At 36.4% G+C, this 27,107-nt stretch overlaps 1 protein-coding gene across 1 annotated transcript; it reads left to right on the forward strand.

Annotated features, from left to right (window-relative positions):
- The first annotated feature begins 667 nt into the window (after positions 1-667).
- Positions 668-26,004, forward strand: LOC140233137 (ADP-ribosylation factor-like protein 2-binding protein). Its single transcript, XM_072313253.1, has 7 exons — positions 668-747; positions 2,635-2,686; positions 4,271-4,332; positions 10,386-10,492; positions 13,117-13,202; positions 21,660-21,756; positions 25,515-26,004. Exons 1-7 carry the CDS (start codon positions 723-725, stop codon positions 25,704-25,706), a joined length of 621 nt encoding a protein of 206 aa, XP_072169354.1. The 5' UTR covers positions 668-722; the 3' UTR covers positions 25,707-26,004.
- The last annotated feature ends 1,103 nt before the right edge of the window (positions 26,005-27,107 follow it).

Here is a 27,107-nt window from a genome sequence, read left to right on the forward strand (position 1 = left end):
CAAAGCAATGATTCATAAGGGTAAATGTGCGTTATGAACCATTTCGTGGGATCCGAATAAGTTCGAAACAGAGAAAAGGCCAGGTTGTCTTTTGATGGAATGTGCCAAGGGTTGCTTTGATGGGGCACCCCTTGTAGCAAATAAGAGTCCTTTCATGGCCACATAGTTAGCCCTCCTCGGGAAAAACGGAAGAAAAACTACCCGCAGCCACTGGTAATGGAAACTAGGGGATAATTGCTACTGCTGGTAATCTTTATTTCAGACGATCGAATTGTTTCGAAGTCCAACAGCAATTGGGAAATTCTGCATGTAGTTACAGTGTAAGCTGATAGGCCTATTGAATAAACTGGCTGGATAAAAGAAGATATTAAAAAAAGTGACTCATATTCCTTGTCATATTATGATCTTCGATTCATACATACAGTATAGTTTCGGGAACATTAGGACAAAAGTTAATCTCCGTAACTCATTACGCTATAAAAATCCGTATTGATAGAATCTCCACATGAATGACTGCATCGAATGTTGTTATATTGTGCCATGTGCGTACCACAACAGAGATCATCAGTGGGGAGGTCCCACCTGTACGTGTCCCACGGTCCTGGCATGACTGCACACGAGAGGGAGACATTCAATTTTTATTGAAAAGAATTTGCTAAACGACGCGAAGCGCAAGCGGTGACATTCTGAGGGCTGAGAACTAGGGACGCTTTTGCACTGAAATGGCAACAAATCTTCTCGGGGACGGTAAGTCTTATCCAAGAAGACGGAGACTTTGATTTAAGATATTAGTTCAAAGTGGTAATCCCCCACATTTTAAGGTCATGTTTGTCTCTTTTTATAGTAAATTTGGGATATCAAACTCGAAATGTCCTATACGGTCCCATACGTTAAAATATTTGTTGGCAATATTAAGTATTTAGCAACCCAGGGGTTTAGACTAGGGACCACACACATTTTTACATCAAAATGACTGTAATTGATATAATGGGTTACATTATTATATTCTGAAAAGTATCAGCTTCTCTTTCATGTTATTAACGATTCAATTTTAGTCATAAATGATAGAATTTAATACAATTGCTAAGTGCATGCAGAAATATGAAAATGTCTGGTGGTCCAATGTTTAGCTTTCAGTTTTGCGGCCTTTTAGCTTGCGCCTGTTCATGGCAGGAACAACATAGATCTATTTGTTAATATACCGCTGAACACAGTAACACACTCTATACATTCATGCCGCACATTCACTATCACACTACAGAAACCACATCTAAAGTTTTCTCACCTAAAAAAAAAAAAGTGTTCATGAGAAAGACAACAATCATCATCATCATCATCTGTACGGGAGTGTAGGTAAATCCTGTCAGGTCTCCCGGTCGTCAGCGCTTGGTAGCACGAGTAACAGTCTATATCGAGCGTGGATGTGGATGTCAGACAATTTCAAAACGTTTGTGTGACCAGAACGTGTCTAAACCATGTTTGAAAGAATCTATACTAGTGGATGTAACAAGTGATGAGGGCAGACTATTCCATGACTGGATGACTCTTTTGCTGAAACAGTTGCTGCGGATATTCAAACGACAATGGGTTGCAAATAATTTGAAGGGATGGCCTCTCGTTCCAAGATACTGCGACTGTACAAAGAAGGACTGTGGGTTGATTCTGTCTATACCATGTAGTATTTTGAAGACCTGGATCATGTCCCCTCTTTCCCTCCGGTAATGCAATGAATACAGGTTAAGCTTTACTAGTCTCTCTCTGTAGGAAAGGGTGCTGAGTCCAGGAAACAGTACCACCACCAGAATTGCAATCCCTGTTTGCAGTCAATGCATGTGCACCAGCTATTTTCATGTGCTTTTGCAATGGGATTTGGCACTCATGCAACGTTCATGAGCCAAGTGAAGGCATTCAGCAGAAGATTTATGCCATGGTGATATTTCATCATTGATTGCCAAATTTGGTTCACAATGGCATCGTAGAAGGGCTGAGACGTTCAGAATGCATTTTTGTAACCTAAAATATCAATAAAGTGTCATCATACGGTAAAAATAATACCGTGTGTGCCTCCTAGACCCCTGGATTGCCCAGTATTTGACAAGCTATACAAGATCAGTAGATCTATTCCACAAATGAATTCTGCATAGTACCTAACATACATGTAATAAGACCCATGTTACCATCAGTCATTAAGGTTTTCAGAAGCCAAAAATGATTAAAACCCATGATAGTCCATGGTATATTCCATACCTCTTACCACTACTACCAGGTAGTGAATTCAGATGTTTTATCAGTGTCTTTGCATTCATGGGTCAGTTTCAGATTTTGTGATTTCTTCAAAATGGCCTGATCATGATCTGGGTGCATAAGATTCATGATTATACTTGATGGACTGACAGTTTTTCTCCAGTTTCTCTCAGAGCTTTCTCTTAATATACACTTGGGGATATTCATCACATGGAGACTGTTCCATGTGGTGTACTTTAAAGACCCTTTGTATTTTTCTATTTTGATCCTTGTAAACGTAAAAAGACACAAACAACTCATTATGACCTTTTTAATGATTTCTAGTTTGTAAGATATGTATTGCAACAGTATTTCATGTATTGTATATATGTCTGTTTGTTCATTTGGCAGGTGACCATGAGGAATTCATGGATTTTCAGGAAGAAGAACTGGCGGGATCCAGGTATGTGAACTTGTGTTGTTTTGGCCAAGTGGCCTGTCTTTCAAACATCATTTGTGAAGTCACAACATGAATGATACACACAACTAGTAAAGAGTAGACTATGGACAGATTTTTACATGTATGTGCAATAGCAAGGACCAGTCATGACTATATTTTTGTGTGGCAATTTTTATCACATAAAGTAAGGATTTACAGGATGCTGGCAGTCTGTAGACTTTTTTTATTTTTCTATTCCAATTCCTCAATCTCTTGTTTTCTGAAAAGTCGAGTCAGTGGTCAGTTGAGTTTACTTTCCTTGCGTGAAGTGACTAACATTCATTGTATCTTCACACAGCTTCATTACTTTGTATTCTTTGTAAGAATAGCCTCTTGAGTAGAGAGACCACTTTGTTTATTGCTTTCCATAGTTACTGCAGTACCATGTCATATACATGATGGAAGCATAAGTTCTTTGAGCCAAATTACCAGTGTCTTCTGCAATTCATGAAATAATTCTCAAATATGGTATAAACTTCATAATCACTTTGTTTCAGCAGTAATTCTTAAAGTGGTGATGATTCATTAATGAGAAATTTGGAGTCATTTGACCTTGTGCTGGACATGAGGTGTATAAGATTGCATAAGGTTGCCTGGATGTTGTTTATGAAGAAAGTGCTACATGTAAATGTAGATCAGATCAATGATGGAAAACAATTCAAGATCAATATTCCATGTCAAACTGACACTAAATATAAAATATGTTTGTATCAAGATTTATGTACAGTTTGCTAATGATGAAAGCTAGTTTGATGCTACTTGAAAATTTGGACCCCCCCCCCCAAAAAAAAGCAACAACACACATGTATGGATATTGTGTAAAAATCCTTAAAGAGAAAAAGAAAAATGATCCATATTCATACAAACACAGTGGCATATATGACAGCAAGATGTTGTTGTATGGAACAGTACTCATTGAATCAGACAGCCATTTTTCATTTTGTTTTATGTGTTTCTTTCTTTGTGTATCTCTCTGTCAATATTTGTAAGTGATGCCATAGGGAATTTAGAAAAAGCATTTCCACCAGACTGTTGTCGCACAGCCTCTGTTATTTTCAGCTAAGCCAAGGCTTATGAGATAAACTATTTTACCACATGAAAATTATATGAACATCTTCGTCTCCCATAAGAATGAATTGCATGATTTATATTTAAAGTGCCCCACTACAGATTGACAGATATATGAAATGACTATTAAGAATATATATGGTATATTTCCATGAAATTCATGAGTCAACCGATGATTTTAGAATCAACATCTTGCAAAGCTATTGCCTCCCCTATACATGCCTTGTACAGTATATTGTCATTTCCAAGGTGGGAAATCATTTACTTTTCTTCTGAAAAGTGAAAATGCTTAATTTCTCATTCCATCAGTGTGGTTCTTGATCACAAATTCAAATGATTGTGACATTCTCTCAGAAGTCACAATTAAAGAAAAATATGCAAAATAAGGTGCATGCAGTTACTTTCAATCTTTTTTGTGATGATGGAATACAGTGTATGTTGTGTGTTAAATGTTCTTAAATTGTGTTTCTTGTCTTTCAGTTCGAACCTTGCAGACAGGAAGTTTGATTCTGTCATAGGACATATTGAAGATATAATAATGGGTGAGTCACTGTTTTACAAGTCTCTATGTTCTTTTTTTTTTTTTTTATTGTACCAGAGAGGTATTGGTAGTAATTGATTTGATTGATGCACACCCTCCTGATATCCCCCCTTAAAAACATTTTTTTTTTTATTTTTTTATTTAAATGTTTGACTGTCATTTACACCCTTACTGCATGTAATGTCAATCCATTAAACCAGCCTGTTTTGAAATGCAGGGGGAAAAAATGACATGGACAGTATTTAGATTAGTGCCTCTTTGTGTGAAATAAATCACCAATGGTGCAATTTTTTGTTTTTTCAAGCAAAAGGTTCAACAAAGTGCTAATACATTGTAAGAGGAGGAGAGGAAAGTCTGTATATGGGTCAGGTTTCAGAAAGTAGAAGCTGCTGTGTGTTATGAGTCAAAAAATCACATGAAATGACACATCATTTCAGCATGAGAAAGGAAATCAGACACAAAAATATCATGCAATATTCTAATGAGTAGCACTGTAATAGAAGTAGCATCAAAATGTCACAGAAAAACCTCCAAAATATGCATACAAGTATGTACAAGTCTGTGAGCTTGTAATTCCACACAACATAATGCAGTCAAGAGTAACATATATTCCATGAACAATGAATATATAGTAGAAATTATGTGGCAGGGGATATAAAGTTGATTTAATAAAATGGGCTGTCCCCTTTGGACCTGAGCTCAGAAGGTTCCAAAAACACAGAACTTGTGCTACCAAGATACACTTACATCAATTGCTCTTTAATGTAAAGAATCAAAGTGTTAATGTTTGCCATTGGTGTCCTATTGGGCAGATACAGGAGTTAACTTTTGACAGAGCACAACCTTTTGGTCCAAATCGTCATTGTTATCTTCTCTTTTAGAAGTGTAGCAGATTCAACTGAACATGCAAGGAATCCTAGCATTCTTAAAACTGCATGTTTTCAGTGAAGCACATGTATGTATAATGTGCATCAAGATGCTTCTTGTGAAATTTAGGGTTTAAAGGACAAGTCCACCTTCTTATATGTGGATTGAATTAATGCAGCAATACAGTATTAGTAATGACACATCAGTGAAAGTTTGGGGAAAATCTGACAATCCATTCAAAAGTTACGAATTTCTAAAGTATCTGTGCAGTCACTACTGGTTGAGAAGACATATCAGTGTATGATGTCACATGCGTAGAACGAGGAATACATGTATATAGAGCGAATTTTACAAAGTTTTATTTTTTGAAAAAAAAAAGTGCACATTTCTTCCACTTGTCACTGATGTTTAAGGGTAATCCCCCTGCCTTCTGAAAGAGGCAAGTCATGTGTTTTTTATTATGCGAGAAAAGTAAAAATACACTGTAGGTTGAATTTTCTTTATATTTTCTGTAAGTTGTTGTACTCATGTGACATCACAAGCTGTATTAGTCTTATCATCCAGCAGTCAGTGACTAAGCAGAAACTTTTTAAAAACTTTTGAACAGATTGTCTGATTTTCCTCAAACTTTCACTAATGTGTTCTACTAATATTACTGCATTCACTCAATCCACATGTCCAAGGTGGACTTGTCCTTTAAGTAGATGGCTACATTTTTGATGTGTGAGCAAGTAGCATCTTGCAAAATTTAAAGAAATAAAATCTTTGTGAAGATAACAGCTCAGGGTTAAATTTGAGTGAATTTCAAGCATCTCTTAGTATGTACAAATTGTAGTATCACTTACTATTAGTATGATATTCAACTTGATGTTTTTCAAAGTTAAAACAAGCCTATTGTCATTGTGTATTGTTAACATTCTATAGCATCAAGTGTTATGATTGTAGAGGTTTCTGGAGTAGAAATATAAGGACAAGTGGAAAATTGTAAAATATAAGGCTGTGAATTCATGCTCTCCTTCCTAGAAATGTGGCTACATGTATGTGGATAACGTTGATTGCTACTGAAGTCACGGGTGTGTAACATGGATAACTCATACACAGTTTGTCTCATCTGATCGGCTTTTGACATTATGATGAGTGATGAATCAGCATGTGTGGTTATGTAGCGATTATCAGAATACGTGGTTTATGTGGCGGTGATGGCCCATCTCAAATTGTGTCATTATTTGCACAAAAATAGCATCCTGTACCCTGTACATAGACTATATGGTATTACCCGTGTCTTTTGTCTGCTGCCATGAAATGTGCACACATGTACCTTGTAGTCATATTGTGCATTATATACTTCATTTGATGAATGTTCATTTCTCACTGGTGGAAATAAAGGCCATAGATTAAACAATTGCCTGCAGACCCATAGTACCACCACTGCCATGGCATAGCTACGTCAAACCGCCCTTTTTGTATTTGTAGCAGTATGCATGCAATAACTACATGTACAGTTGTATGTACTGGAAATGCTTGGCTTCCATACTGTAAAAGTGGATATTTTCGCGTGACTAATTTTTCGCGCCTGGCCAGGTAAGAAGAGTTTCGCATGTTTTTAATTTTGCGAAATCAAGACATCAGCTACTGGAACATATGGCTCGCAAAAATATTTGCGTGCTTTTATTTTCGCGCTAGCTTCTGGTTGCGCGAAATCGGCGAAAATTTCAAAACTGCGAAAATTTCCACTTTTGCAGTAGTGCGAAAAGTGCTCCTTGTCTGATGTGATTGCAATGCAAATTACGTACATGTCTATTGCAGTGCAGATGTCAATTTGTTCACAATATACATTGTTATTTTGTGTGAATTGGCTAAGTGCTGCAATCGCAGTCGACCAAGTGAAATTTCATTTTAAAATCTTATGTGGAACGCGTAAGGGCATTGTTGGTATTATTACCCCTCATGATCTCATCTCCATGTTACATGACCCAATAACGTGATGAACAATGCTCTGAAAAGCAGTTCATACTGTGTATCTGTACACTATGATATGTTACAGTTCACTGTCCCCATTATGAAATTATGCTAAAGTTGCAAATATACATCAATACTGAGAAAACTGCAAATTATGAGTCCCTTGAATTAGGTGATGAGAAGTACAATTGTAGCACAATTTTTTTTTTAATTGAAAAATGAAAAGCTGTATACACTGATATTGCAGTTGCTTCATGTAACATCTAATCATACACTTTCAAATGATCAAATCTTTCAGTTTTACAAAATATGGCACATAGGTATTATCGTAGAGATGTATTGAATTGCCTGTTGTGTTTGCATTGTCTTTCTACATTCTTGCTCATGCTTGATTATATGGAAACTTTAAATGCTAATTTACTTACAATTGTGTGTATCTTGTGGATTGGCTTATTTTCTAAATTTGTTCAGTCACTGTTTGGAAATAAAGTTGGACAATTAATGTATCTACATGTATCTGTACATGTAGATACATTAATTGTCCAGATACACTGTACATTAATTGTCCAACTTTATTGTCATAACAGGGGTGCAGATAATAATTTGTCTTGCGAAGAGACAAATGATTATCTGCCCCTATCAACATACATTGTATGTAGAACTCAATGCGGTGGCCAACATCTTCACAAGTAATTAATGTATCATTAATGTTAAGATTCTTCAGAATTCAACTTGAAACCCAATCACACAAAAAAGAAACTTGTGTTTGGTGAGTTACTTCAAATAGCTTTGATGTGCAGAACACTTAACAAAGTATTGTAACACAACGTACACGCATCACAGTGTTACCAGGTACTTTTGATTTGCTTGTGTTTCCTGTATTTCAATGTGTCTGTTGCCCAGAAATGATGCCTTTTCAATCTCTTGGATTTTAAACCTGAGTAGCCAAATACTTGCTTGCCACACCATAGTAAGTTTAGGTCAGTTTCTAGATGTATCAGTCTTTTTTTTTTTTTTCTTTTCCAGTTTCAGTTGGTGAAATTTGAAAAGTGGGTCTTGTGCCAACACTCTTTTTTTTTTTTCCTTTTTTTTTTTTTGGGGGGGGGGGGGGTCTTGCTGCAGCCCCGTACTAATGGTAGCTTTTCACATGATCCTGACTTGAAGTCAAGTGTGTGTTATACATGCTCCGTAACCATGGTACCCAGACGAAAGGACCGTAGTCACTTGAAAGGAAATAGGGGGTTGATTTTCCGTGGGTGGTGTTTTTCACGTGCAGCACCATGCGGTTGACACCATGGCCACATTCAGTATATGATGACATGCTATAGTACTGTATTCTTGTACTGTATACATGTATTCTTGGTGAATAAGTAACTTTCGTTAGTAGCCTTTGTTCTTTAAAGGACAAGTTCACCTTCATTAACATAAAGATTGAGAGAATGCAGTAATATTAGTTGAACACATCAGTGAAAGTTTGAGGAAAATTGGACAATCGATGCAAAAGTTATGAATTTTTAAAACTTTTGTGTTGGAACCGCTGAATGAGGAGACTACTAAGGCTTGTGATGTCATATGAGTACAACAGTATAAAGAAAATGTAAAGAAAATTCAACATATTTTCACTTTTTTCGCATAATAAAACAGCACTTGACTTGCCTCTTTCTAAAGGCAATGGGAATAATATTACCCATAACATATGTCAGTAACGAGTCAAGGGAATGTGTACTTTTTTTCAAAAGATGGAATTTTGTGAAATTCTCTTATATTTTCCTTATATTCTTGTACGCATGTGACATCATACACTGCAGTAGTCTTCTCATCCAGCAGTGACTGCACAAAAACTTTAAAAATTCATAACTTTTGAACGGATTGTCCGATTTTCCTCAAACTTTTAATGATGTGTTCTACTAATATTGCTACATTCTCTCAATCCTTATGTTAATGAAGGTGAACTTGTCCTTTAATATACCATAACAGTAACAGCTAAATTTTCTCATGGAAAATACCTTTTGATGCTTTTTATATGATTGGGTTTTTTATAAAGTACAAAAGAATGAAATAAAGTAAAAGTTTTGATACTTTTGTTGCCCCAAAGAGACAGGAGCTGTCCCATAGAAGCTAGAGATTTCTGGCTTGATGTACATTTACAGGTACTTTGTACCATACCTTTTGGTCATTTAGTAATATGTACACTTGTTGTGTGTGAAGGAAAAGGAACAGTTGAAGCAGGGAGGTGGGTCCATTATTACAGGGTTCAACAATATACAAAAGGTGTACACCCAACCACTGTGTGTTAAGCCTTGGATGCAATAAAAAATGCTGGCAAAAAAAAAAAATGTCACACAACACTCTTTTTGTTTTCTTTTCAATGTCTGATGAGCTTAGGTGCAAATCAATGGTTGTGCACAAACTCCTGTTGCGCTGTGTAGTCTCCTATTCCTTATCTTGCAGATTTGGAGGATCCCGAACACTTGAGATTGGAGAGTAATTTATAAGTATTTCTTCAAATATACATTATAACTGAAGGATGAATCCCCTTACCCCAGCTACAGTATCATGGCTTGGCATTAGTGTTGGCCTTGTGGCCTGGGGCAATTCAAAATCTATGTCAGGCCACCAAATTTATCTTTTGATGGCCCTTTCATGCACATACCATTTTAAAGGGATGGTACAGTATTGGTGGAGATAAGAATTTGGCTTTTAACTTTTTGCGAGATACCAAGAAAACACTTATGATATAGTACAGAGCATACCATTTTAAGAGGAATTCAAAGTTTATTTGATGAAAATCGGGTATGGAATGACTGAAACATTCAAAAACAAAGTAAAACAAAGTGATCGTAATAAAGTGTGGGTCCCACACTTTATTAGAATCACTCTTTTTGGGATATCTCAGCCATTTCAAAACCAATTTTCATCAAATAAACGTTCAATTCCTCATAGAATTACATGCTCTTTCATATTTTATAAGAGGTTTCTCAATATTTCATCAAACCTATTTTAGAAACCTGAAATTAGGTCTCAACCAAACCTGTACGATCCCTTTAAGTGCAGTGGCTACCCTTTGCTGTATTCTACATGTTGTATGACATCAGACAGTGTTCGGCAAATGGATCTGTGACTTTCAAAGAATAACACTAACAGATGCTTTTAAATCTTAGTACTACAGAAGTAATAGTATTCATCATGCCATCTGTTATGGTTTTTTTTTTTCTTTTTTCTTTTCAGAGGATGGCTTCCAAGACCTGCAGAATGGTTTTATGAACAAGCACTATCACATTTTTGAGGATGTAGAGGAGAACAAAATGGAATACACAGACATTTTCAACCAATATGTAAGTCTTAAACGCAGTTTGCCAATGGCACATATGTAAACCAATATGATAAGCAGTATCGTAATGTATAATTGATAATGATGATAATGTAATGATTACCAATATTGTGCTGTAGATCAGTGTATATATTTTGATGGCAAACTTTGTGTACCAGTACTGTAAAGCAAGATATTTTCACAGCATGAAATTTTCAAGAATTGGAACAGACAGCCTTTTTCACAGCATGAACAGTTTTTGAATTGTTACTGGCATTCAGTGCATATGCAGCTGTATTGTAGACAAGAACTTTGAATCTTGGTTCTCGCAAAAATTCGCGAAATGAAGACGAATGCCAATATTCCTGGTTTTACATTACTTAAAATGTGCGTTAGAGCACTGTAAAATGGTTTTTCAATGCATGGAATCAAGACTGTTCAATTTCCTACAAGAACACGATGACTGTCAATGCAAGGTTGTTCTATATTTCAGATTTATGCAGTGTTTTCATCAGACGACATATAAAATTATGTTGAATAGCAATCTGAAAGTCAAAAGTTTAGGGATGTTTATAGGATATAATTAGTGAGAAACAATTAAAATCTTGAGAAGAGGAGTTAAACCATTTTGCAGCAAAGATGTTATTGTTTGTTTGTTTTTCCAATGAGTGTTGCTGTCAGTATGAATATTGCTGCAAAGGGTTATCAATGGATGTATTTTGCTTACAGGAACATGAAAAAATTGATAAGTTAAGAAAATCCTTCTTAAAATATGGTGGAATTTGGATGGCATGGAAAGGGAAACCCTTCCATTAACCCATTGACAAAAGTGCGTGGTGTACCTTAGCTACTTGCTTTGTGTGAAATGTGTGCTGCACAGACATCAGACTGAATGCATCAGGTCAGCTGAGTTAGAAACAAAAATGAAAGGAGAACCAGAAATGGTGTTTCTTAAACGCAGACAAGATATAATACAGTGTGATGATTACAGAGGGTGTCAAATAAAGGGCAGAGAGTGACAAAATATATCTATTATAACAGGTAGCGGGTATATGACATGTGATACCGGAGATAAAGCATTAACCTCGTCTGTTCCAGAGACATTTTCAGCTCTGCTTGGAGAAGAACCCCATCTCCTGATCTTTCATCATCAGATTTTGCCGGCCGATTCCGAATCCCAGGGGGCTATAAGTCATAATCTTGTGAATGAATCTTCCTGGCCTTTCCTTTACCTCTTAAGTAGTGGGGACGGTGTTGAACTGCATGGGGACACCTTGGGAGACTCGATCCTGATCTCTGGAGGCATTTGCTGTTATAAAATCATACACTGCCGTGTTTTTGTTTCCATTTGACTAGAATTCCCCTGTGAGTGCGTGTGACTTCCTTTCACAGACCTGTTGGGGGAGGGGTTTCACACTTGCGGAAGAAAGTGTTTGTAATAATAATCGTCTGAAATGGATTTCATTCAGAGTTTAATACCCTGTGTTCAGACACAGGAATGTGAGTCCCTTGCCAACCACGAACTGCTGACGGCATTCCTTTCAAGTGCAACAGCTATGTCATAAACTCCATGGACTGTTAATGAAACAAGCAAATTTGTGCTCCCTGACATGCAAGTGTACCTACAGGATGCACACATCATGTTAGAAGCTAGACTCCTTCTTCTCTTTTTTTTCATGTTTGAATGGTCAAACCTTTCAGATAACAAATGTGTGCTAAGAATGAAGGGAAACTTGATTGGAGAACGAACACCTCAAAACCAGAATGTGATGAGAGAAGTGTGTTTGGGGGGATTATGGTTTGGATTTGCTTTCAGACTTGGAAAAAAAAAAGAAGAAGAAAGAAAACTAGTAAGCATGAACTGTGCACATTATGGTAGGAGTGTTCCTAATATTAATTTTACAGTACATTATGAGAGCACATGTATTGCATGGGCTTCATGGGATTTCTCATGCAATTTTATAGTAATGTCAGTTTTTGCTATTGTGATGTATTCCTCTGATTTGTATTGGTATATTTGTGTGTTTGTGTGAGTTGATAAAGGATAAGAAATTAAGCCTCATTGTCTGTTGTTTTGTTCATTGTGATATGAGAGGAAAAAAAAAACTAAATACTGGAAGAAGGGGTAATACATGTATGAATTTATACAAATATGGTTTGTCAAAGTTCTATTTGGTAACCTACAATGTATAATTGGTAGGCAAAATATATTATCTTTTAGTGATCGTGAATTTCGTAAACTGATTGGTCAACCAACCACGAAATATATCAGTAACCCATATTACATGTATTGCTTAATGTTGTTCATTTGCACGCATGACAGCTGCATGCACTTGAAGTGTTAAAATAAACTTCTAGCTGGCAGCACTGTCCTGTGGCAGTTATGAAAGAAACACAAGAAAGCACAAGTGGTTGGTAAAGTGAAGTTTCTGAAATATATGTATGAATTAGAGGTAAGATTATCCACTTAAAGAAAATTGTTGCCCCCTGCTTGTTCTTTTGATACAGGAAATATCAACTGTCTGGTACCATATTCCATTTCCCATATTATGTGAACAAGCAGGGGGTAACTAATATCTTTCAATGAAGATATCTTGTATACCTCATAGATACTGATCATGTATCGTTGTATCATTTGTTGCTCCACAGACAAGCCTTATAGAGAAATACATCGAGGAACAGCTTGTGGCAAGGATACCGGCCTTTTGTATGGATGAATTTCTCAAGCAATTAGCGTAAGTTAATCTTTGCATTTAAATGCATGTATAGTTGTCCACTACCCTTCCTCTTTTCCCTCTCTCTTCCTCCTTTTTCTCTATGACCCCGTTTACAGTGAGTGAAAAGGCCGGGCTCGGACCTTCATTTTACTGTAAACGCGCAAAAGGCCAAGTGCGATACCCAAATCGGCCGTGCATTTGGCCAAGCTCTGGAGGTAGTCTCGGCCGCGGCCTTTTCTCACTGAAAATGCAAACTGGGCTATATGTGGTCCCCAATTTAGTCTGGCTTCCAGACCCTCTGCCCATACTATTTCGCTATTCAGGATATTAACGCCCTCAACGTCGAATTTGTCCTGAAGAGGTCTTTACCTTAGGCAAAGGCGGCGACTTCGTCGCGTGGCGGCGACTTTGTTGCGGCGGAGTCCAGTTGGCAAAGGGTCTGGAAACCAGACTATACCACATTGCGACCGGCGCCCTCCCAATGATAGTGTTTGTTTACAAGCAGAGTGCTACTACCACAAAATATTGAAAGGTTTGAATTAAAAGCCCGAGCCGAGCCCGGCACTGTAAACGGACAAAATTGCGGGGCCGAGTACTGGAATTGAGGCCAGGCTCGGCCCCGGCTTGGCCCGGCCCTGCACTGTAAATGGAGTCTATGTCTCAGTCTCTCCAATTTGTGGTTTTTTTTTAGGTATTTGCTTCTTTTTCTTTTCCCTATTTATTGCTATTCTCCACATAGACCTTTCATTTTCTGTCTGAATTCTTCATTTTATTTGCCTAGCCTCCTCCTCCTCTTTCTTTGTATTCATGTATCCATTTTCTGCTGTTTTGTTGTTGTTGTTTTGTTATGTCATTGCCTCCTTTTCTTTCCAATTTTTGTCTTCCTTTCATCATTGTTGTCTTCCCATCTTTTTGTTTGTTTGTTTCTAATAACTGCCCTGGCCCCACCAGTTTCTTTATGTCATGGCTTTTCCTTAGCCCTAACAATTTTTATCATTTTGTGTGTGTGTGTGTGTGTGTTGCAATGCAAACAATGATGATTTCTGCATAAGAAGGAATTGTAGTTTCTAAAATCATCAACCAAAGGCCTGATTTTTGTGATCTTTCTGTGTACAAAATAAGAGGAGAGTTGTGATCTGTCTCCTTGATACAATTCAATTAAATTTGTAATATAATTTTCATCAGCAACATGAAAAAGTGTTTTTGGTTTTTTTTGCAAGCATACAGCAAAACCACATGCAAAAAAAAAAACTGAAACAAAGCAAAAACTGAAAGCAAGCAAGCAAACGAAAAAAAAAATCCAGTATTCTTCTCATGAACTAATAAAAAGAGTAATTGTGAACTAAAGTTTATAATACAAGATTTGGTAATGGTTGCTAAATTGCAGTGCTTAATGTAGTAAAGATGGTGCTGTGCACGCTAGTAACAGTATTATCAACAAAGTGTATTATTAAATGACGTTAGGTCATCTGCACATTACACAGTTCCTGTTTGACCAGTTTTCGTCGTGTGACTCTTGCTCATTGAAAAGTTGAATTATTCAACCGCTGAACATTTATTTGATTAACACAGATGCTCACCGAAGCCAAACATAGAAGATAGAATCAGGCATGTCACCTGCTCACATTCGCATGGTGATTTCTGTGGTTTTATGTGCAATGTCTGTGACTGTTATGCTGCGTTGCCTTGCGAACATTACTCACACCTATCTTGCGGCTGATTGTCATCAACACGCCGGGGTTGGTGGGTGCTCTGATTGTAGGCGGGAGGGAAAACAGGGGCAACATACACAAAAGGGTATGTAACCTAAAGCTGTGCTCTCCTATTGTTAATCCATGACTTAGACACGCCTTAAAAGTCGGCTCCACTCGGATGCGGGAATCACATGTTGTTTTGGGACACACCGTGTGTCTCTGACAGAGTTCTCAAAGATGCTCTTAGGGTTGAAAATGTCACCTTTTTTTTTCTGTCTGACCTGTAGATGACACCTACACTAGATGTGTCTTTTCTACTTACTTTAGATGGGCAATGAAATCTTTTAATGTAACCTTTATGATGGAATGAAACAGAAAAAGCGTTATTTATTTTTGCCATTGTAACCACCCCCCGCCTTCTCATTCAGTTGTAGTGCAGGTACAAAGGAATTCTAGATACCATGAGTGTCTCTAAGAGAAATTTCAAAGACAGTCTTTGGTTGAATATGTCCCATTGTTTTTCCTGTATGACCTATAGATCACACCTACACCAGAGGAGCATTTTTACCCATTTTAGAGTGACACTGAAATCTTTTTATAAACTTTAGGATGGAATGAAACAGATAAAGCATAATTTGCAGTTGTCAGTTTAACCAAAATTCCCCCACCCCTTTCATTAAGTTTTAGCATAGGTGCTAAAGGAATCTTAGATACCTTAATTTTTTGTGACATAAATCTCTAGTGTTAGGGTTAAATATGTCACAACTTTTTTTCTCTCTCTCTCTTTCTATCTGACCTGTAGATGACACCTGCACCAGATGATGAATTATTGCTTGTTAATAAATCAACAGTTACATCTTTTATAAACTTTATATGGAATGAAATAGCATAATTTACAATCATCATTTTGGCAACCCATCCCCACCCTTTGCCCTCTAATTCAATTTTGATAATAGTATAGATATACATTGATGAACCATAGATATTCTAACAACATACATGTATGCTATGCTGCATATTTGATTTAAATGTGTTCAAATGAAAGGATCCACCTGATTATGATCATATTCATGTCACTGAAATATGGATTGTAATCATTTATGTTTCCTTTGTGACTGAAACACCTTTGGCAAGCTATGTGCTGATGTCAGATGGCCTTTTTTACGATCAGTGGTGTAACTTTTGTACTCGGAGGGTCAAAATTTCAAACAAAATATTTTTTCATTATTCTGTTTGATTCCTGTTTGAAAGTATTCAAATTTTTGAAAAAATAACATTTCAGACCTTAAAGCTGAAGGGTTATTGGTGTAATTTAAGGAAAACCCTGGCACCTGAAGTAAATTTAAGCAAAATTTTGCTTTCATGAATTGCACCATATTGACAAAACTCTGTAGTCAAACTTCACCATGCAAAGTTGATATGGTTAACAACAATATATAGTTTGTGAATCAAAACTAATTGGGGGTTGAATATAAAGTGAATTCAAAAAAAATACATGAGATTTATAAATTTTTGCTAAAAAATACCAATTGACATGTAATTTTTAAGATTTTAACTATTTATTGGAGGGCAGGCCAGGTCAAACTCTTACTATAACAAGTCTTTAAGAAGGGCTACCTTCCTATATAGGTTAAATGAAATTCCAATCATTTCTTTAAAACTTTGATTTTTCACACATGGATGTTTCGGAGGTGACAGTTAACATATTAGAATGTTTCGGAGGTGACATTAATATTAACACTCACTTATTTTGAGAATAAGTGACAATAACACAAAAACTTCTTCTTTTTATCAATGTTTTTAATAATTATAACTCAAGAACAAGAAATTAACTCCTGTTTCAAGCAGATAAACCACACAGAACAAGTGTTTTTTTACACTTCATGAATTAGCATGGGTACCAGTAGTTTGCCTTCCATTTGGACGAAGGATGTAAGCTAAATATTGTAATCTGAAGAAACATGGCATTCCATTTTCTACCTTAACTTGAGATGAGGGTGTGAGATCATTTTAGTAATGTTTCTTTGCTCTCTGAACATTTTATTCCACAACACCAGGGAAGAATCACTTCGTTTCGGAGGTGACATTCAATGTTAACATTGTGATAAAATATAAATTTACAGTAAGAATATGATGGACATAAGCTAGATATTGTAAGCTGGAGAAATATGGCATTCCATTTTCTACCTTAAATTGAAATGAGGGTGTAAGATCATTTCAGTAATGTTTCTTTACTCTCAGAATATTTTATTCCACAACACCAGGGAAGAATAACTTTGTTTCGGAGGTGACATTCAATGTTAACATTGTGTTCATGTATTCATATAGTATGTCCCCCCCCCCCAAAAAAATTTACAATTAGACTTTTGCATTGATAGCACCCAATATGATTAAATCAACTAAATTCTACTTTGGGGTCTTAAATTATAACATCTTAGCTCTATTTTGCAGAAAGCCCCAGTCAGTTTGGTTAAGTGATCTCAAAGAAATGTGGATTGTCATAAAGGATGTCAGGAGTCTGATTCTTCCAAGTTCAGCACTTGGATGCTCTTGGAACTGCATATTAATGTGTAAACACATGCAGAACTTGGAGGGAAGGGATTCCTCACATGCTCTACAAAAATCCTCAATTCTCTTTGACCTCTGAAGCAAATTGAATGGGGTTTTCTGTAAGGCGTGGGCAATGAGTTATAGTTTCAATCCCTTACATTGTATTTTAGATTGATTCACTATCTTTAAAGTTATTGTTGCGGAGGGTACCACTGTAATTTTTTGGCGGGGACATACGGTATGAATACCAAAAGCAAAAATTCTTATTTGACTTGTGTATGTTTTTGTTTGCACATAGTTTTATAAATAGATTAATTCAAGGATGTTCATGAATTCTTCATCATCCTTGATAGCCACCATATAAATGTTATAATACTGGTGAAAGGTGTTTGGTTCATCTGGGATAAATTTTCTATACACCAGATTCATTTAAACTGTTGACATTACTAAAATATATTTTACATATCATAATGAATTGATTGAAAATTACCTGCAAATCATGCATATTTAACAGTCACTTTTGAGAGTAAAAAGTATATGATAAGAAAAAACATTTTATTGTTTTTGAGGTGACACAACACAGAGACAACCCAACTTCTCAGATGTTAACTATTTAGTGAACATTCATGTCTTTCCTCATGGCTTTAATTTTCAAATATAAGCTCTTTCTTTAAGTTCTTACTTGTTATTTCGTTTGGTTATTCTCTTTCATGATAATGGATACCAGCTCATATTTTGTTTGAGATTGTAATTCATACTAATCTTTAAAAGGTTTTTACAGTTGGTTAAGACAACATTTTGTGTTTCCCAGCTGAAGAGAGCAACATAATGCATAATGAGTTGTGAACTTGAGGGGAAAATTTGTTTTTGTTCAGTAATTTTCCCCATCAACTTCACAGAAGGTCCTGAACACAAACTGGTCTCAAATAAACTTATAAGGGACAGAAACTGGAAAAGGACAAGTTCACCTCAATAGACATGAGGGTTGAGTAAATATAGCAATATTAGTAAAACACATCAGTGAGAGTTTGAGGAAAGTAAGGCAATCCGTTTCAGAGTTATGGATTTTTAAAGTTTCTGCTCAGTCAAAGCTGAATGAGAAGACTTCATAGCTTGTGATGTCACATGTGTACAAGGATATAGAGAAAGTATCAAGAAAATTCAACGTTCTGTATTTTCACTTTTCTTGCATAACAAAAGAACACATGACTTCTGTCTTTTAGAAGGCAGGGTGAATAATATTGCCCTAAAATACATCAGAAGCAAGTTGAAGAAATGTGCACTTTTTTCAAAAAGTAAAGTTTTGTGAAATTCACTTATATTTTCCTTATATCGTTGTATGCATGTGACATCATACACTGTCGTAGTCTTCTCATCCAGCAGTGATTGCGCAGATACTTAAAAAACCCAGAACTTTTGAATGGATTGTCCAATTTCCCCCAAACTTTCAATGATATGTTTTACTGTTGAACATTTGCATTCACTCAATCCACATGTATATGAAAGTGGACTTGTCCTTTAAGAAACCATTTTCTTTTCCTTGAAATTCCAGTATTTGAAGCCAAATTCTAAGATAAAACATAATAACAAAACAAGGTAAACACCTCATCAAAAGTACTGAAATAGATCTACAAATCTTGGTTTTTTTTTATCTTTCCCTTTCCAGTCCTGGGGACTTGATCCTCTGTTCACTTTAGTTGTCACATAACTTCAATAATCTTAAAAAATACAATGTCATAAACAGTTGGTTCAACTTGGAAATATGTAATAATTATTGTCATATTAAAAAAAAATCACATAATTTTGTTTATGATTACCACATTGTACATGGAAAAACAACAACTATGAATTCAAGAACAAGTTGTGCACCAGCTATAGGCATGTGGCCTTTTTGTGGAGTTTGATTATTTGATGATTTTTTTTACATTATTTTTTTTTAAAGATTGTGGACTATGGCATGCATGAACTGCCACATGTATTACTTTGGTATCAAGGGAATTCTGGTGAGCTATGTATACAAAAGTCACTTCAGTTGTGATGATTTTGTAGATATTAAATGTATTAGAAAAAGTTAATAGATAGTGAAAAGGAACTGAAGTCTTGCCTTTCACTATCACATAACAATATGGTGTTAACAAACAATGTCACCTCCGAAACACAAGAAAAAGCAACCTACAAGGAAAGCTGTGATTGGTAAATCTTCACAACTAAATTGCTTGTTGGAAATCAAGCTTCTAAGATGAAAGCATCTATATGTTTACTTAACTAAAGCAGGAGAAATGATCTTGATTACAACATTATATATACAACAGATGGGTGTATTTTGTGCATTCTCATTGTTAAAAAAAGTGAAAAAATGTAAATTTGCCCTAAAACGTACAGTCTAGTAATAAAAAAAAGAGTGAGAGTGTGGTAGTTGATTTCTCCACTTTGAGACTTATGTTACTAAAATAAATGATACCATTGGTGTACATGATATGGTTTCTTTTCAACAGAAATGAACAAAAAATCTTGTTAACAGTGTTTTGTCACCTCCGAAACAGTAATTTTTAGTTTTTATTGAATCTTTTATTAATCCCTAGAAAATTCTCACTTCCTGTTGCCATATTACTATTGTCATCCAAAAGAGATTCCTGTCAATTGGACAGAATCAAACAAAATTGCTTTGTCTTTGAGAAATTATCAAATATAATATGCCTGTTGTTTCGGAGGTGACAATTGTTTCGGAGGTGACAAGTGTTAACGGAAAATTGTAAATTGCTCCGAAATGAAAACAACAGGCTATATTTCTACTACCTTCCTTCAGAGATAATGTGAGGGGATATGTTACATTTTTGCAAATGTAATGTATAACTGATGTCAAGAATAAAAAAATTAAATACATAAATCTGTTGTCTCGGAGGTGACAGAAATGTTAACGGAAAAGTTACATAAATTTCTAAACGCTCACCAAAAAATGATAAGTTATTTGAATTAAATAATCTTTGGATCAAAGTTAAGTCAGATTGATTACTATTCTGTTTTGATGCAAATTAGCAAAGTTGAATTTTATAATTGTGAACAAGAGCTAACTCAAAAGAGGGGTTAATTGTTAACGGAAAATGTCACCTCCGAAACATAAAGTTTGGACAATTTCAGTATTTAAAGAAGACAAAGCAGAACCTGGTAAACATAATAGTTCTTAAAGTTGGATACCTGTCTATCACAACAGCAACAAAAATAATGAAAAGGAATAAACAATTTAATATGCTAGCTCTGACAAAAATACTATGTCAGAGTGAGTACACCAAAAGTGTTGGATTTCAAGCATGTAAGTGCCTGCCACATCTGAAAGAAAAAGAGAGGAAAGTTCATTAAGGTACCCAAGGTAGACACTGTGGGTGGTAAGTTTATGAGAAAAAATAATGCATATCTGTCAGTGTATAAGAAAGTTATACACCAATTAGTACCAATACTGCATTTTACACCACTGATTGTAAAAATGGCCAGATGACTTCATCACTTTGTAGAGTTTGGGAAATTAAAGCCACCACTTCACCCTTTCAGTCTCAGAAAGTTTTCAGTCTTAGTGGTTTACTGCTGTATAAAATGTATCTTACTTATTCTCATTATTACTATTCAATTTTAGTGTTTCAGTAAGGTAGAGTACTGTAAAAACTCTCTTCCATTTGAAGCTCTTTGTTATTCACATGAAATGTTTTCAATACCAGAATTTTCAAAAGCCTCTGTATTTCTAAATTCATGACTAATTCTGACATTGACAACATGCTGTTTCCCTCCCAAGTCAACATTTAACTTTTTTCCATTTTTTTTTTTTTTTGGGGGGGGGGGTAAATTTCTTTCTGAATCATGCAAAGCATTGAATTCATCTGGTTCCATCTAATCTTTCTCCAATAGAATATAAGCTGTGAAATTCAGACCTGCCAATTTGATGATTGTAATTTATGATGGTCATTTCTGCAGGGAAATTCCTTGAGGATTTGATGAGCAAAAGGACTAAAGATGGCAAAATACCTATGGGTGCACATAACTTCATCGTAAAATGGCCTCAAGTACTGCATTCTTGTGGTTTATACACAGATGAGAGGTGAAATAGCCTTCCTGTTGCTTCTCGAGCAAGAATATTGATAGTATAAGGCTGTGATTTGAAGCATTTAAGCCACACATTTACCATCAAGACAATGCAACAGACTGAGTTCTACTGTTCTTTTCCTCCCACTGATCTCTGCAGGAAGAGGAAAGACAAACTAGAGGGAGAAATCTTCGAGATCCTCTTCACTTTCAGTGACTTCCTAGCATTCAAGGAGCTGATGCTAGATTTTAAAGCAGTGAGTATTTCTATAAATCATTTACATATCCGCCATTGCCCTGCTTGTGTCTAAAATGTAATCTGTGTGAAAAAGCAACAGACCCAGCCTTGACTGGGTGCTCTGAACACTTTGGGGTCAAACTGAAGACAACCGTAATCGTGACTTCAAAGATCCTTCTGCCCTGTTTATACGCGACCTAGATTTGCGGAAGGCCAGAAAGTCAGTCGGAAGAGCTAAATGTGTATTGCTCTGTTTATTTCCTCAAAGGTTGTGGTGGCTCTCAGAGCCAGCTGACTGTGTTGATTAGAAGTTGATTTGAGGGATCATTATCTATGCATTTTGAAATTGAGCAGTGTGCACTAGCTGTGCATCATTAGTATTTCCTGCTTGTTTTGCTGAATGGGTTCCATAATAAATGGGAACTTCATGTGATTAATTGTTTGCACAAGGCCAAGTTCAGTGGATGGTACTTTCTTAGAATTTATGTAAGGATGAGAATGTTTTCGTACCTGTGATTTATGTTTAATATGAGAGTATTAGGAAATGATGCAAATGCCTCCCCAAAGAGTCAAATTTTGCCGCTCGTCCACAGAGTGTCTCAGTCCCAGAATATTCTCATGAGTAACCAGTGGTAGATCTGGAGGGTGGTGGTGGGGGGGGGGGGGGGAGAGGAGGGGGCACTGAGCACCCCCTCCTTTAACAAAGATGAAAAAGAATAAAACAGGGAAGGGAGACACACAGCTGATGAAACCTGGAAGTGGCAGGAGAAAATGTGCACTTAAACCTTTTATTTCCATTTATTTAATTGCTTTTTTATTTTTTTCTTGTCAGCTGATTAACCTCGGAAGTGGTAAGCACTTTCAAAAATGCAGCAGCGGCCCTGGTTCGGGCTCTGTCCCTATGCTCCCTTGCTTTGCACCCCCCTCCCTTTACAGAATTCCTGCATCTGCCCTTGGTTACCTCTAGGTTAAATTTGTAGGAATCTTGCAGAGACTGTACGTGAGGCTCGTTACTAAGGCACTTGTTGATGTAGATGCTGAGTCTCTCAGAGACCTAGTGTGGACTCGCCAGGGAAACACGTGCTGATACGAGCGAGAATCAACCCGAACATGAACTCAGGCGAATAAATACATGTAGGGCATGACGAAGGACAGATTGTAATCAATGCTAAACAAACTCGGTGACGAAGGCCTCGAGTTCTTCCCACTGCCGTACATGTGACCGTGGCCGTGGATGCCCTTTACTATAGCTGTGGCGCTTTTCTTTATGTAAGGCATTCCTTTATGTTAACATTTTTTTAGAGGAAATACACTCATACTTTAAAGCTGCTGTGTCATTTTCTGTTGCATGCATGTTGCACACATGTATATAAATGTCCAATGCCTGCCATCCAAAATGCAAATGTATGACCTGCAAGTTTTATTTAGGATTGCCTCAAGATATCTAGAAGATGTAATGCAAGCTTTCTGTCCTGCTGACCCCTGTATTTCATCTCAAATCTTTGACTTTATTCAGCTAAAACAAACACATATGTAAGAAACAGACAAAATGAAGCTGGCTGGTAATACACACTTGTATGCATCATGTTTGGCCACAATATCATACATTCTGATTTTTTTTTTTTTTTTTCATGGCAAATCACCATGTGTGAGCTAAGAATCAATCTCACGCTGCAAAGAAATAACCATCATTATTTTTTTTTTCAGTCCTTACAGTTTATCTTTAATTGGCCTTTTGTTTGACCTTTTTAAAAGAAGTGTGATCGGCACAGATTAAACTTATTATTTCAGACACGTATTGTTTGTATGTGGTATATAAAGTGCTAGGTGTCAATGGCAGTGGCTTACAACTTGAATGATCATCTTTTTCTCTTCTTTTCTTCTTCAAACATGAAGGAATGTCAGTCCCTGCATCCTGATCACGACCTTGCATCGCAAAACCAACAAAAAGTCACCAGATATGAACTTTTAGAACAAGGGCTGATTCTTGAAAGAAGGGATTTTCATCTGTGAAATTGTGTACACAGTAGCTCAAAGTCAATTGATTGTCCTAACCAATTTAAACAAGATATAGTATTTAATGGAACCCTGGGATGTGCTACTTATTTTTTTAGGAAAAAGACTTTAAAAAGTTATCACTCTATAGAACTGTGCTGACTCAGTTTGTAAAGTGCATTCTGAAGAAGAATAAAAAAGAAAGGATTTGAAACTCCATTGTAACTGCTGTAAAGGAATTACAGTTGAACCTCTCTTATCCGGCCTCCCTTTATCCGGATCTCTCTATTATACGGACGCAATCTCGCCGTGATTTTTTATTTTTTTATAATAATTACGGGAGGAAAGGGGGATTCCCAACTCCTCGAGAACTCCTACACAAACACACATGAATTACGTATTACTTCCAACATTAGCATACACCTCTATTTTGGGGTCTGTTACTGAGTGTAACAATGAAAAGGTTGCAGTATACACATTACTACATGTGGTATTACAATGGGCTACATCAGTACATGTGTATGTATATGTACATGTATAAAGCATCGAGTCTCCCGTATCCGGCCAAATCCCTTATCCGGATGAGCCCCGGTCCCGACTTGTCCGGATAAGAGAGGTTCAACTGTATAAGATTATTGTGAAACTTGATATATGAAGCACTCATTGCATGATTAAATGAAAGTGTATATTAATTACTACTGACTGTTTTGAAGAGTTTGTGTAAGGTTTTCTTGTAAACTTTGATGTGCCGGGTGGGCATAAACAGTGAAGGAAGACAACGTCAGACCAACGGATTTCAGGTCTACAAAACTATAAAATAGAGTACTTTTGCTTGAGTTTAATCTTCCAAACTTTAGATTAGTTGCTCCTTCACAAAATACCAAACATCGGACCTCATCAATTTTCAGGTTTACTGAGGGATTATAAACTACACATTTTTTTTTTCTTCAAGAACTTTGGAGGTGCTATAGGCACATTTTTTAAAGGTTTTGTGGAATAGAATGTATCCAGCTGTTTATTATAATGGCTTTCAACGTAATTTTCCAGCACAGATGACTATCTGAGCATGCTCCGAAGTTCAGCACACTTAGAATTCAGTCATTGAGTTTTAAATAGCTATGTTACTCTTTACATGTAGGTTTCCCATTCTTGATCATGTTGTAACTCTGTGCAATGGTACTAATTGATTATTGATAAAGTAAAGGCCTACCTTACCAACAGAGTTTACACTTGCTAGTAATAACATTTTACCTATTCAAACATACAGAAGGCATAACATATCACTGAGCCATGATTGTCATGAGGTAACTTTACATTACCCTATATATTCATACCTACGGGTAATTCAACTCAGTGAGTATTGATATAGAAAAATAAGGTACAATTGTATGTTTATATGAATACAAAAAAATTATGTTAATTTATTCATAGCTTTAGGATTCAGTGGCGGATCTAGAGGGGGACGCATCGAGCGCGCACCCCCTCTTTATTTTTTGTTAAAACAAAAGAAATAAAAAGAAAAAATGGAGGGTGTGCCTCCCCTTTACGGAATTCCTGGATCTGCCCCTGGGATATACTATAAATCAAGTTATTTTGAAACATTGGGACTTGTGTCCTAATTCTATCTCTCCAAAAAGGTATTCAGTTGTGAGAAATTTTGTTTGTTTGCTAGATGCTTTTAAGTTTTGGAAAATGCAGAGTGAGACAGCCATTTTCAGTGATCGTTTGCACATGTTGGTAACATCTCGAGAACAAACTATTTATCATTCTATTACCCCACAGGACAAGGAGGGTACTTCTATTGATCTAGGAGCTGGTATCATCGTGACGCCATTCAGTGTAGATAGTGCCTCAAAACATACAGCGTCGACCACGACGTCGACACCCGCCTCAGGTCCACCCCCTTCCTCCTCCTCCTCATCGTCGTCTTCATCATCGACGTCCAGTCGGAGCAAGCAAGGTCCGGCCAAATAACCACCCAAGGGATAGTGAGGGGAGTGTGGCGGCCTGCATAGTTTAATATCAACTGGCAATTCAATATCTGTTCGATATTTTGTTTTCATATATTACATATTTTCTCTCTATAGATAGAAAGAAGCTATTAAAGAAAAGTACAGTGTTGCTAAATATTCCATTTCCAACGTTGCTGGTACAATGCACAAGGCTGCATAGTGCAAACATTAAGCCAAATCAATAATGTGGATCTGTAGTCTTGGAAATTGATGGCATTTCTCATTTGCATATTATTTTTCTGCCTCACAGTATGCAGACAGAGTGTATAAAGTTTATAAAACGGGGTTGGAGCATGGGAGGGGGAGAAAAGCTCTCTGGGCAGATCACTTGAAATACCTTGAATTAATAAAGTTTTTCACTGAGTGCTAGAAATAAAATAATCTTACAATCTAATCTGTGTCTATATACTCTTGATCACCATCACTAGTGCATGTGGCTAGCAAGATTGTAGTGACTCAGTTACGCATGACCATTTGTTTTTGTCACGTTGGTATTGAAAATCTGGCGTCAAGGCTGCTAGCTGTCTTCTTTTCTTCAGAGGCAAATTAACCAAATGGTAAAGGCACAATTGATATAGGTGACTCGATGACCAGGGAACAAATTAGTATATACCATGAAAGTGTGCTGACCAGTAAACCAAGATTGGCAGCTCTCCGGTGACTCAGGGTACTAATGGTCATAGCAGGAATACATCACCCGCTTTCCTTAAGTACTGGCGTTTCAGGATTTTTAAAAGACAAATGTGAGTGAGCCCTGGAATAAAAGTCGGAAACGCTCTCAAGATGAAATTTGTAAATCCAGGCCAAATGAATCTGCCGAGTTTAATTGAGGTGCGTATTTGTACTGCAAGAAGTGGAATTTAGGAGTAAGCTGAAACTAGAGTACTGTAAAACCGCAAATATTGGCGGCATGAAATTTTCACAAATTGCCACTGGCATTCAATGCATAAGCGTGTAGACAAAAACTTTTGCGAGCCTTAGCTCCACGCAAAATTTGTGAAAATTTCATGCACACAATAAATTTCTAGTTTTACAGATTTGATAGGAGATCAAAAGTGTTACATATTTCATGTCATTTCAGTCAAAGTTAATACTTTAATGATGGAAATGGGGTGAACTATGTCCCATTAAACTGAATTGCACATCAAATTCCAGTTAGACTGTATTTGATCCTCAGATCATTGTAAACTTAATTAGACAAAAAACTTTCAAGCAGGAATTCTCATCAATGCTGAGTCTTTGCTGCAAGCATGGTACCAGAACTCAAACAGTTAGATTATCTCAGATGGCACAAGCCGTGGAATGTATATAAAGTTCTTAATTTTGAATACTTTCAACACATCCCTTCCTTGAAATTAAACAT

Source organism: Diadema setosum, chromosome 9 (assembly GCF_964275005.1).
Source record: "Diadema setosum chromosome 9, eeDiaSeto1, whole genome shotgun sequence".
NCBI classification, from domain to species: domain Eukaryota; kingdom Metazoa; phylum Echinodermata; class Echinoidea; order Diadematoida; family Diadematidae; genus Diadema; species Diadema setosum.

Excerpts from the sequence above, each read along its gene's own strand:
- LOC140233137 (XM_072313253.1), top strand. The coding sequence starts at position 723 with ATGGCAACAAATCTTCTCGGGGACG. Across the intron at positions 748-2,634 it reads AACAAATCTTCTCGGGGACG|GTGACCATGAGGAATTCATG; the intron begins GTAAGTCTTATC and ends TTCATTTGGCAG. Across the intron at positions 10,493-13,116 it reads CAGACATTTTCAACCAATAT|ACAAGCCTTATAGAGAAATA; the intron begins GTAAGTCTTAAA and ends GTTGCTCCACAG.